The sequence below is a fragment of the Oncorhynchus kisutch genome, linkage group LG2 (assembly GCF_002021735.2).
Source record: "Oncorhynchus kisutch isolate 150728-3 linkage group LG2, Okis_V2, whole genome shotgun sequence".
Taxonomy (NCBI): Eukaryota; Metazoa; Chordata; class Actinopteri; order Salmoniformes; family Salmonidae; genus Oncorhynchus; species Oncorhynchus kisutch.
Genome location: NC_034175.2, coordinates 13,894,967 through 13,907,504, shown reverse-complemented (window position 1 = coordinate 13,907,504; position 12,538 = coordinate 13,894,967). Strand labels below are relative to the sequence as shown.

At 44.0% G+C, this 12,538-nt stretch overlaps 1 protein-coding gene across 25 annotated transcripts in view; it reads left to right on the top strand.

Moving 5' to 3' along the window:
- The window catches only part of LOC109901203 (regulating synaptic membrane exocytosis protein 2), a 209,355-nt gene that overhangs the window by 191,217 nt on the left and 5,600 nt on the right, over nucleotides 1–12,538 (top strand). The window contains exon 1 of one of the 25 annotated variants that reach the window (XM_031788136.1): nucleotides 9,030–9,806. The exons of 23 other annotated variants lie outside the window; for them this stretch is intronic. In XM_031788136.1, the coding sequence (XP_031643996.1) occupies nucleotides 9,650–9,806 (157 nt within the window). In that variant the 5' untranslated portion in view covers nucleotides 9,030–9,649. Of the gene's footprint in view, nucleotides 1–9,029; nucleotides 9,807–12,538 lie in introns of those variants that run through there. One more of the 25 variants, XM_031788131.1, reaches the window with a different exon arrangement.

The window sequence follows — 12,538 nt, the reverse complement described above, 5'->3', positions numbered from 1 at the left end:
AACCTCTACTGACAGGATACCCGTGCCAGGTCGATTATAAAGGCCTGCTCTCTGAAGTGTTTTAGGGAGCGTTTGACAGTGGTGAGGGTTGGTCGTTTGACTGCGGATCCATTACGGACGCAGGCAATGAGGCAGTGATCGCTGAGATCCTGGTTGAAAACAGCAGAGGTGTATTTAGAGGGCAGGTTGGTCAGGATGATATGTATGAGGGTGCCCGTGTTTCCGGATTTAGGTTTGTACCTGGTAGGTTCGTTGATAGTTTGTGTGAGATTGAGGGCATCTAGCTTAGCTTATTTATATGTTAACTCTTTGTTATTCTCATCATTCTGAATGTGCAGTTTTGCGTTTCTACAAAGACTTTCTACAAAGAAAGGTTTGTATTAGGATCAAATGTTGATGTACCAAACATCTTTCAGAGTGATTATTCACGAGGCAGTGATTCTATCATTGATATTATTTTTGAATGAATAACTTAATGTTGTCTAATGGCACATGGTACAGCAGGTGCTTCATGTGCTTTGCATTGTCCACGATGTTAACTAATGTCTTTGTTTTGACTTTTTTGTAACAAATACATGAATTGAATAAAAACCAAGTTAAATACAATAATGTAGCCATAGTTACAGAAAAATAAGACGGCCAAAAAAGCTGTTTTGAGCATGCAGAGAAGGACACGTGTGAGTGAGCTGACTGGGACACCTGTCTTTTGGCTCACATCTGTCCCATGTGCCCGTCCATGCCTACCGAACCAACATGTCGGCACTTTTATCATGTGTTTTTGTCTCTATCATGTTCTTCCGTCAGTACATTACAGTACTTCTCTCCTTGGTTAAGTGGTGCTACTTAACACTCTTTGTGGTTGTCATGATGATTGTGTTGATTGGAGTTATGGTGCTAGCAACACAAGAGGTCATGTTCACCGTGTAGGGAACTCTAGCAAAATGTTGCAAAATGAAAACAAACTGTTCTCAATATTGGACCGACAGTACCTCTTCATTTTGGACTGGTGTGTTTGTGGGAATTATGGCATGGGTACATTTTATACTTGATGTACCAGTAACTGACAAATTAAACGGAAACGCCAACATAAAGTGTCTTAAAAGGGCGTTGGGCCACCACAAGCCAGAACAGATTCAATGCACCTTGACATTGGTTCTACAAGTTCTACTCATGTGGTGTTTTGTTGATGGTGGTGGAAAACACTGTCTTAGGAGCCGCTCCAGAATATCCCATAAGTATTCAATTGGGTTGAGATCTGGTCACTGAGATGACCATCAAAATCAAATAATGCGCAAAATACAGCAGGCATTTCACCTTACAGTGAAGTGCTTACTTACAAGCCCTTAACCAACAATTAAGAAAAAATAAAGTATTTTCTAAATAAACTGAAGTAAATAATAAATAAATAAAAAAATATATAAAATATATATATATATATATATATAAAAAAAATATATAGAGCAACAATAAAATAACGGTAACGAGGCTATATACAGGGGGTACCTGTACAGGGGCACAGGTTAGTCGAGGTAACTCACCTCAGATTAGACAAAGAGTTTTTCTTCAATGAGTCAGAGGGGAGGGATATACTACAGACACCCGAGCAGGCCCAGATCCCCGTCATTCGCTGGAGAAGGAAGCTGAGATTTTGCGGAAAAATAGTAGCTAATCTGCCTTTGCCTTCCGTCCTGCTAGCTAACGTTAAGTCACTGGAAAATAAATTGGACGAACTGAAAGCATGTATATCCTACCAACGGGACATTTAAAAACTGTAATATCTTATGTTTCACTGATGTTTCACTGAGTCTTGGCTGAACAACGACATTAAGAACATACAGCTGGCAGTTTATACACTCTATCGGCAGGATAGAACAGCAGCCTGGTAAGACACGGGGTGGGGGCCTATACATATATGTAAACAACAGCTGGTGCATGATATCTAAGGAAGTCTCGAAGTTTAGTATCTCATGATAAACTGTAGACCTCACTATGTACCTAGAGAGTTTTCATCTGTATTTTTCGTAGCTGTGTACATACCACCACAGACCGATGTGGGCACAAAAACGGCACTCAATGAGCTGTATACCGCCATAAGCAAACAGGAAAACGCTCATCCAGAGGCGGCTCTCCTAGTGGCCGGGGACTTTAATGCAGGGAAACTTAAATCAGTTTTACCTCACTTCTATCAGCATGTTAAATGTAAAACCAGAGGGAATGTGCTTCTACACCTGCATTGCTTGCTGTTTGGGGTTTTAGGCTGGGTTTCTGTACAGCACTTTGAGATATCAGCTGATGTACGAAGGGCTATATCAATACATTTGATTTGATTTGAATGTGTGTACAGTGACTGTACTCACATACCCAAACCAGAAGCCGTGGATTACAGGCAACATTCGCACTGAGCTAAAGGGTAGAACTGCCGCTTTCAAGGAACGGGGCTCTAACCCGGAAACTTATAAGAAATCCCGCTATGCCCACCGACGAACCATCAAACAGGCAAAGCGTAAATAAAGGACTACGGTCGAATCGTACTACACCGGCTCCGATGCCCGTCGGATGCAGCAGGGCCTGCAAACTATTACAGACTACAAAGGGAAGCACAGCCGAGATCTGCCCAGTGACACGAGCCTACCAAATGAGCTAAATAACTTCTACGCTCGCTTCGAGGCAAGTAACACTAAAACATGCATGAGAGCATCAGCTGTTTCGGACGACTGTGTGATCACGCTCTCCGCAACCAATGTGAGTAAGACCTTTAAACAAATCAACATTCACAAGGCCGCAGGGCCAGACGGATTACCAGGACGTGCATTCCGAGCATGTGCTGACCAACTGGCGAGTGTCTTCACTGACATTTTCAACCTCTCCCTCTCTGAGTATGTAATATCAACATGTTTCAAGCAGACCACCATAGTCCCTGTGCCCAAGAACACTAAGTTAACCTGTCTAAATGACTACAGACCCGTAGCACTCACATCCGTAGCCATGAAATGCTTTGAAAGGCTGGTCGTGGCTCACATGAACACCATTATCCCAGAAACCCTAGACCCACTCCAATTTGCATACCACACCAACAGATCCACAGATGATGCAATCTCTATTGCACTCCACACTGCCCTTTCACACCTGGACAAAAGGAACACCTATGTGAGAATGCTATTCATTGACTACAGCTCAGCGTTCAACACCATAGTGCCCTCAATGCTCATCAATAAGCTAAGGACCCTGGGACTAAACACCTCCCTCTGCAACTGGATCCTGGACTTCCTGACAGGCCCCCCTGAAGTGGTAAGAGTAGGTAACAACACATCCACCGCACTGATCCTCAACACAGGGGCCCCTCAGGCGTACGTTCTCAGTCCCCTCCTGTACTCCCTTTTCACTCATGACTGCACGGCCATGCATGACTCCAACACCATCATTAAATTTGCTGATGACCAACAATGGTGAGACAGCCTATAGGGAGGAGGTCAGAGATCTGACCATGTGGTGCAAGGACAACAACCTCTCCCTCAATGTGACAAAGACAAAGGAGATTATTGTGGACTACAGGAAAAGGAGGACCGAGCATGCCCCTTTTCTCATCGACGGGGCTGTAGTGGAGCAGGTTGAGAGCTTCAAGTTCCTTGGTGTCCACATCACCACCAAACTGACCACGACAGTTCGTTGGTGATGTGGACAACCTGCTCCGCTACAGCCCTGCCGATGAGAATGGGAGTGTGATCAGCCCTCCTTTTCCTGTAGTCCACGATCATCTCCTTTGTCTTGATCACGTTGAGGGAGAAGTTATTATCCTGGCACCACACTGTCAGGTCTCTGATCTCATCGTTGTCGGTGATCAGGCTGACAGAGATAAAAGGTCTGGATACCTTCTATTGATAATACATTTGCAAAATGACTAAAAACCTGTTTTCACTTTGTCATTATGGGGTATTGTGTGTAGATTGCAGAATACTTTTATTTATTTAATCAATTTTAGAATAAGGCTGTAACGTCCAGAGGTCTGAATATTTTCCGAAGGCACTGTATGTATCCCTTATTTACTCAAGTGTTGACATTATTCTGGCAGTTACCTGTATGTGTTATTGTTAACTAGAAGCTGCTGTGGAGAAAGGTGTCTGCTAAATGCTATTACAATAATGACTAGTAAGGTTTTCCCCAGTTGCCTCACTCGCTCCCTAAGCTGTGTGGTCTTTTTCGGTTTCTTTCTGCTGTTGACTGTGTTGCCATTCGTTAATAGGTCACCTCGTTACAACATTCAGGTTCCCCAGAAAGACCTAGGCTTCATCCCAAATAGCAACCTATTACCTTTATAGTGCACTGCTTTTCACCAGGGCCCATAGCTCTGGTCAAAACTACTGCACTACATAGGGAATAGGGTGCCATTGAATTATAGAAAAGGGATGATCCATCCATGAAGCAGCTTTTCCATTGGCCAATCAGCTTATGTAACATAACACTGTTGTTTTTTGGTCAACGTCTCAGCCACTGACAGCCCGTTAGTCTGTCAGCTTGGAACGTGACTCACCCCATGCCCCTTCCCCTAGCATATGGCTCCCGTGTCACCAAGTCAGCTCTTCCCTCGACCACAGACTGACAGACTGACTGCCCACAGACAGACATTCAACACAGCTGTGCTAAACATATCACTCACTCACTCACTCACCTCGGTTTTAACCGCAGCTAAAGATGTTCTGTTTCTGTCCTCCCACTCTGTTCCAATGTGTAATACTACTGTTTTTCAATGAGGAAGAGCTATGAGCAGTCTTTCAAAATGTATTATTGGATGTCTATATCCTCTTAGTCACCAACAGTTGGGTTTTTGAATGTCCTATTCCTGTTGGGAAATGTTCTTGTTTTCTTTTTAACTAGTATTTTGTTTGATGATGACATATCCATGATATTTCCTTCACAGGCCCGTCACTTCACAGGCCCGTCACTTGTTTTCATTGGTATGAGGTATGATACTCTGTATCATAACACTACTGATGCATATGTATACTGTATGAGGGAGTGGAATGTGAAATGTGATTGCAAGTTGAAATATAGATGATTATCTTGACTATCTGAATGACTCTGAGCGCCATCCCTCGGCTGTCATAACATCTCTCATTCTCTCGCTCTCTCATTCTCTCGTTTTCTCTCTCATTTTCTCGTTTTCTCTCTCAATCTCTCGTTTTCTCTTTCCCTCTCTGTCTGTCAGTGTATTCACACCACTGAGTACAGGTAGTCACTGTGCTGCTGCTGTCTTTACACAGCTCAGTGTCCTACTACTACTCCACCTCCACACACGTCACACTTTCCTCACAAACTGATGAAAGTGTGAACAACATACTGTAAGCTCTGTGTGTGTGTGAAGCGTGCGTGCGTGTGACCTTGCCTGAGACCTGAAGGATTCCATTGGTTCCTGGAAACAACGTGTAGGACTAATGTGTGTTAATGACTAGGGCTCAATGTCAGTGTTAATGTAGCTTTGACAAGTATCCAAACCAGAACTCTCTTTTACACTCTCTTCTTCCCAGAAATCTGCCTCTTTTGGTTCCCTCGGCGTCAGTGGACTTTCCATCCTGTAGTTCCTCTGACTGTTACTGTAAAGTTTGCCTGACTAACTGACTGACCTCTGTGAAATGGAATGAGCTGTCGGATCAAACTCCACACAGTGGCTTCCTCCCTACTCTATATGTATGTCATGTGATCTAATCTCATGTGATTTGAAACAATACAAAACAATACAATATGATATTATACAATATGACATGATATCAATATGATTAGTCTTCAAATCCGTTCTCCTTTGTGAAGCTAATTGTGGTTTCCGTTTGTGGTCACCAGGATGACCTGAATCAGTCCTGTAGTGTTGGTGTGGCAGATGGCAGGTAGCCCTCAGAGCCAGGAGCTGGAGGAAAGCTGTACTTCCCCACTGCCAGGGCTGCTGTGTGTGTTTGTGTATGTATGTATGACTGTATTGTATCAGTTGCCATTATAGACCTAGCTGTATGGTCTGAGGGCTTCTGTTGTGCTGGTCTGTATGACGGTGGTGGACTGGGCATTAGAGAGAGAGGAAACAGAGGGGGCAGGAAGGACAGGACAGCTCCATTAGGCTGTGTTTACACTCTGTAGACTGACTGGTTCTGTTTCTCTGTCTAACGCTTGGCCTCACCCTGCGCCATCAATCACACACGTTTTCTTCCCCAAAGACCAACCAGTCTTTGATGTCTTTATGTTGCTGCTCACCACCCGCGTCACTTCTGGGTTATCATCCGATGAGTAGCATTCTTGGGATTCCCGTCGTGTGAGGTGCTATTATTTTCCCGACTATCTGTCGTCTTTTTGCTGTTTTGATCGTAATAAAACACATATCTCTGTCTGTGAAGCAATGACTAATACATCTGAAAAACAATTGTACATGTTGTTGGGAAAGAGTCAAAGATGCTGAGACCGTCATTGCTGTACAGTCTTATAAAGGTAGAAGGTCTATGGACTTTCAGACCACGGTCAGAATGCATATTGAAAGTGATTCAGGTGCGCTTGATTTGAAGTGTGCAATATATCATTGGTTCCATTGTACCAGGGAAACTAAATCAAACAAAGACCAAGTATTTGAAAGTATTTCACATATGTTCTTTATTTGACCCCAGTCTGTAGGCATCTACTTTATGCCCATAGACCTCTACTGTAGACTAATTGATCAGTGGGGCTTTAATGCTCTGTTTCCTTAGGAAGTGTTGGACAGAGAACTGATTACAGAAATGAAGATAACATAGAGCACAGTTAGTTTCTTTTTCTTTTCACCTTCTATGCTTTATTCTAATGCCAGACTTGTATCTTGCTGCATTAATTAATATGAATTAATTCAATACAGAGGGACCTTTTCTTACCCATGTACAGTATATTTCACAATTAATGAGATTTCAGCCCCTGGCTTTCATTTATTTACTTTTAGTCCTCTGAAAGGAGTGTGAAGTGGACTCTATTTGTGGACACCAGATCTACACAGACAGATCTGTGTGAAATAAACCATCTGGCTATGTAATCAACTTCATTTTCTTCAGACGAGTCTGTGCATTGTATTCAACACCTTGGCCATTGGTCTTTACGTCATCTCTTGGGACTGATCCTGGGTTGGATGGAAGGTGCAGGGTTGGCTACACCGAAGGTGCTAATGTTGTGGCACACTGCACAACGTGCACCTGCACAACGTGTCGTTTTAGTTGAACGCCGATCACAGTCACCTGGTCAGGGAGACACCTGGTCAGTACCATTCCACTTCCCAGAACGTCTGGACCATTCCTCTGAATCTTTCACACCCTTGGTTTACAGTAGCTCTGGGTTGTTATGGCAATGTTGCATGTACGTTGCTAGGTAAAGACAAAAGCTGTGTATCTTTGCAGGGAAGAATACGTTTCCTCTGATGCTTTCAATGACATGTGCTGTAGTAATCTACCTCTCTGCAAGTCCTTTACTCTTTGAAACATATAGAATGTTGTTTGGATATTCTTAGTTCTATAGAACTAATGGAACAGGGGTCAGGGGTCAGCCAAGCATTCAGTAGAGTACTAGAGCTCTGAGACCAACAGAACACATCCCCCTTTGCCATGTCAAGTGACAAGGCTATTTAACAAACTGCACTTATTGCTATCTTCTGTCTTCTTCCTGTAGTGATGAGTGTGTCACACTCTGGAATGAATAGTCCAGCAATATAAAGACGCACGTACTTTTGGCTTGTTAGTGACCTCACTCATTATAAGGATCCAATAATTATTGGTGCCCCTCCAAAACATTAAGCCTCTGGCTCTCACAGCCGGATCACCTACCTCAAAGTTAACGGTGTGTCTGATGGTTGTGATACATAGGAGGAGGTGTTAGCAGGATCCTCATTAATACACAATGAGTTGTACTCTGACTTTAGTGCACGTAAAAAGGTAAATGTCTCCCATTTAGAACAATTCAGGATTTACACGAAAGTCAAAAGAGTTTAGTACGCATATTTAACTCTCAGTCTGGTCGAATCATTATCATATTCCAAACTGCTACAGTCAGATGACGCATTAAAATGACCCAATTGGTTCAGGTGGTGTTCTTCTCTTCTGTCTAATTTCCTTTACTTGTTCATCTGACCTAGATGAGAACATGTCATTCAATGTACAAAATTGGGCGATTTTATTTTGTGGAAATAAGTTGCAGTGTAGCCCAGAGGTATGCTATATTTAAAGGAGAGCAGCTCAGTGCTTGTTCAGTAATTGACCAGTACTGTGTCTATTCTGACAGTTTCTCGGAGAAAAAAGCACAGCAGTCGATTTTCTGACAAGATAGTTAAAACAGCACAATTTAGCTGTCTGTTGTTTCAGTGCTAAACTGCCTCTACAGACACTTTGGCGCTCTCTTCACCAAGCCTGATGTCCTAGATTAGTGTAGAGGGCATCTCTCCCACATGCCATTACAATCTAATGTTACTGTGCTCAGAAACTTTGTAAAGGATACTAGGAACCACCTGTGAGATCTGGACGGAAGTGGTTCTGGATGGATGGTCCAAGCTGGTCCAAACATGTCCAAGCACACACACTCCCAGTGACTGAAGTGAGCTGTTTAGAGGATGTCTGTTGCCTCAGGTTGAAGAGAGAGATGCCAGAGATGGCCATAATGAACTCTGCAGTGTTTATGGCGACTAATTCAAACAGTCCATGTTGTAGTGTTCGTGCTTGAAATGATGTTGAAGGAAGTGATGTCTCAAAGACAAGAATTCGGTTGACAGCCATTTCGTGAGATTCTCTCACAAATGACCATTTTTTAACAGATGGTAAATTTGAACTAGCTCAAGTGAATTCTCCTTCGATAATGGCAATAATTTCAGAGCCACTGTACTGATGATTCATGGGTATGTAAACAGAGAGTGGGATAGCTGGCTACATGGGGTTTGCTGCAATCTTTGGTGGAAAAACACTGAAGAGAACTGCGCTGCTGGGGAGTGGGGGTGGGGGTGGGAGGGGGATGGAGATCTATCACGTGAACTGTGAGTGGAATAGCTGTTCAGGGTTGTTTATGCCCCTAATGGCTGGCTGTCACAGGGACCTCTGTGTCTTTGCGTTTGTGTGTTTGTGCATGCATGCGTGTGTGTGTGTGTGTGTGTGTGTGTGTGTGTGTGTGTGTGTGTGTGTGTGTGTGTGTGTGTGTGTGTGTGTGTGTGTGTGTGTGCGAGAGAGAGAGGAGCTAGTGAGGTTCAGTGAGTCGTATCTCTGGGTAGAGCTCCTTTGCCTGGAGAGGCAGCCGAGGTACGCCTGAGCAGTGAGCCCTCTGATTGGCTGAGGAGGATGCAGTTTGCCCCCCCCCCTCTCCTTCTCCCAATTGTGTTAGAAGAGGAGAGGGGGGAGAGGAGCTGAGTAGCAGGCACATAGCACAGAGCACTAACACGGAGCAGAGAAGCAAGCAAGCTCTTTCTCAACCCAGTCTCACACTACGCAGCACAGGGAGACAACACAAAGAGCTACATCAGAGAGTCATTCTGCTACTACAGCACCATAGTCTTCTCTTGGGCTTTAGCGTTCAACCAGTTCTTCAGTTATCCTCTCGGGGCACGGTAGAGCTGTCTGGAGACCTGTAACCTCCACTAGAAGGCCACTTGACTCAGGTGTTCAGTGGGTGTTCAGTGACCATGGGTAGGCAGGGGCATGATGCCACTGCAGCGGCTGGCGCCCCGGGGTCCGGGATGCGCATGCAGCGTTCCCAGAGCAAGATGAGCCTGTCTGCGTCGTTCGAGGCGCTGGCCAACTACTTCCCCTGCATGAACTCCTTCGACGAGGATGACGGAGGTAAGACGAGATGGCTCTAAACCTGGGACACTGAGGCAGACACACACAGCTGCTGCTGCTGCTGCTGCTGGAGGGAGAGAGGCAGGAGCTGAGGAATGGGAGAAGGAGCAAAGGGATGGGATGGGATGGAGATGGGCAGCGGGAAGAGAGGGAGCATACGAAGGGCTGGAGGGGTGGAGAGAGATGGAGAGGAAGCGGGGGATAGAGGAGAGGGAGGGATGGATGGACTGATGGTTGACTGATGACCTGACAGGGGAGAGGGAGCACGGGGAGGGTGGAGGCTGTTGTAGTATTAGCTGTGGTACAGTACTGTGTTGCTGATGGATGGGCATGCTCAGTGTGTTTTTGGAGAGGCTTCTCGTACTTGAGTAGCTACTTCCCTGTTCGTGTCATTGGCTACTGCTTTAGATCTGATGTTCTCTTCTGAAACACTGTCTGGCTCCCTCATCGACATCACTTACCAATGGCAAGCATGCTTGTCTTGTACCGATTGGAATGAATCACTATTTGTTTTGGTGTGGGCGGTAGAATAGATTTAGATATTGTGTTGACCTCGTCTCTAGTGTCTAGTGTGTGTGTTTATAGCTGTTTTATTTCTGAGTGGGTGTTGAGAATATGTTTGATAATTCAGATAGGATGTTTTCATTAAACTAGGTTAGGGGGATTGTATTAGCTGTGCTTGTATTAGCTGGGTTAAGGGGATTGTATTAGCTGTGCTTGTATTAGCTGGGTTAGGGGGATTGTATTAGCTGTGCTTGTATTAGCTGGGTTAGGGTGATTGTATTAGCTGTGCTTGTATTAGCTGGGTTAGGGGGATTGTATTAGCTGTGCTTGTATTAGCTGGGTTAGGGGGATTGTATTAGCTGTGCTTGTATTAGCTGGGTTAAGGGGATTGTATTAGCTGGGTTAGGGGGATTGTATTAGCTGTGCTTGTATTAGCTGGGTTAGGGGGATTGTATTAGCTGTGCTTGTATTAGCTGGGTTAGGGGGATTGTATTAGCTGTGCTTGTATTAGCTGGGTTAGGGGGGTTGTATTAGCTGGGTTAGGGGGATTGTATTAGCTGGGTTAGGGGGATTGTATTAGCTGTGCTTGTATTAGCTGGGTTAGGGGGATTGTATTAGCTGTGCTTGTATTAGCTGGGTTAGGGGGATTGTATTAACTGTGCTTGTATTAGCTGGGTTAGGGGGATTGTATTAGCTGTGCTTGTATTAGCTGGGTTAGGGGGATTGTATTAGCTGTGCTTGTATTAGCTGGGTTAGGGGGATTGTATTACCCTCCTCCTATAAATATATTTTAATAGACTCTTCTGAAATAGACATGATCCACTGGAATGTTGAGATAATACGGTAGAAATGTCTCCAGCCCCCTTCATCTCAATCCTCTTTCTGGGTAGACACTGACTTTAATGCTTCCTTACCTGGAGTTAAAGGTACTAGAGTAGTTGACCCAATCCTCTTTCTGGGTAGACACTGACTTTAATGCTTCCTTACCTGGAGTTAAAGGTACTAGAGTAGTCGACCCAATCCTCTTTCTGGGTAGACACTGACTTTAATGCTTCCTTACCTGGAGTTAAAGGTACTAGAGTAGTCGACCCAATCCTCTTTCTGGGTAGACACTGACTTTAATGCTTCCTTACCTGGAGTTAAAGGTACTAGAGTAGTCGACCCAATCCTCTTTCTGGGTAGACACTGACTTTAATGCTTCCTTACCTGGAGTTAAAGGTACTAGAGTAGTCGACCCAATCCTCTTTCTGGGGAGACACTGACTTTAATGCTTCCTTACCTGGAGTTAAAGGTACTAGAGTAGTCGACCCAATCCTCTTTCTGGGTAGACACTGACTTTAATGCTTCCTTACCTGGAGTTAAAGGTACTAGAATAGTCGACCCAAAATGTGCGTCCAATCAAGTTGCTGTTCATAAACATTTCTCCCAGATGACACAAACTGTACTGATGATGTTTGTAAACAGTCATTTGATTGGATGGAAGTGACACTGCAGGTGAGTCTTTGATGTGTAGTTTATGTTACGTGAAGACAGTATGTTAGAGTATCTTAGGACTCCAGCAGAGAATAGCTCCTCAAATGAAGGTTTTGTTCTAGCATCTAGATGGGCTCTGGGAAAATGCCGTTGTATGATTTTCCCAGAGTCCATAAATCTCTACCACTCCAAAGTGACGCATTTTCATTGAGCAGTGTTTCACGGCTGGTGGCTGGATGCACTGCAGCATTTTCTAAATGCTTTTCATTTTTTTTCTGTCTTTCACAGATCCTTATCTCTTTCCAGAACACATATTTTTCTATATTCTTTTCCCTTTTAGTGGGATATGGAGTTTAATGATGTGCACTTTCAATGGTAGTAGCTTAATTTGACTGAATATATCTGTCTGGGTGAGCTTTAAAAAATCCACTCCGTAATCTTTTTAATACTCTACCTTAATAACAAACCATGACAATGGCACAGCCTGTGTGTGTGTGTGTGTGTGTGTGTGTGTGTGTGTGTGTGTGTGTGTGTGTGTGTGTGTGTGTGTGTGTGTATGAGTGTGTGTATGAATGTGTGTATGAGTGTGTGTATGAGTGTGTGTATGAGTGTGTCTCATCATAATCACACACCTTTATTCAGCATTACTCCAATAAGGTATAAAATGCATCATTAAAAACAGTTGACTGGCCATTAAAAAGCTATTTCATAGATTAGCTTCTCCTCCTTTATTAGTATTGCCATCCATAATGACC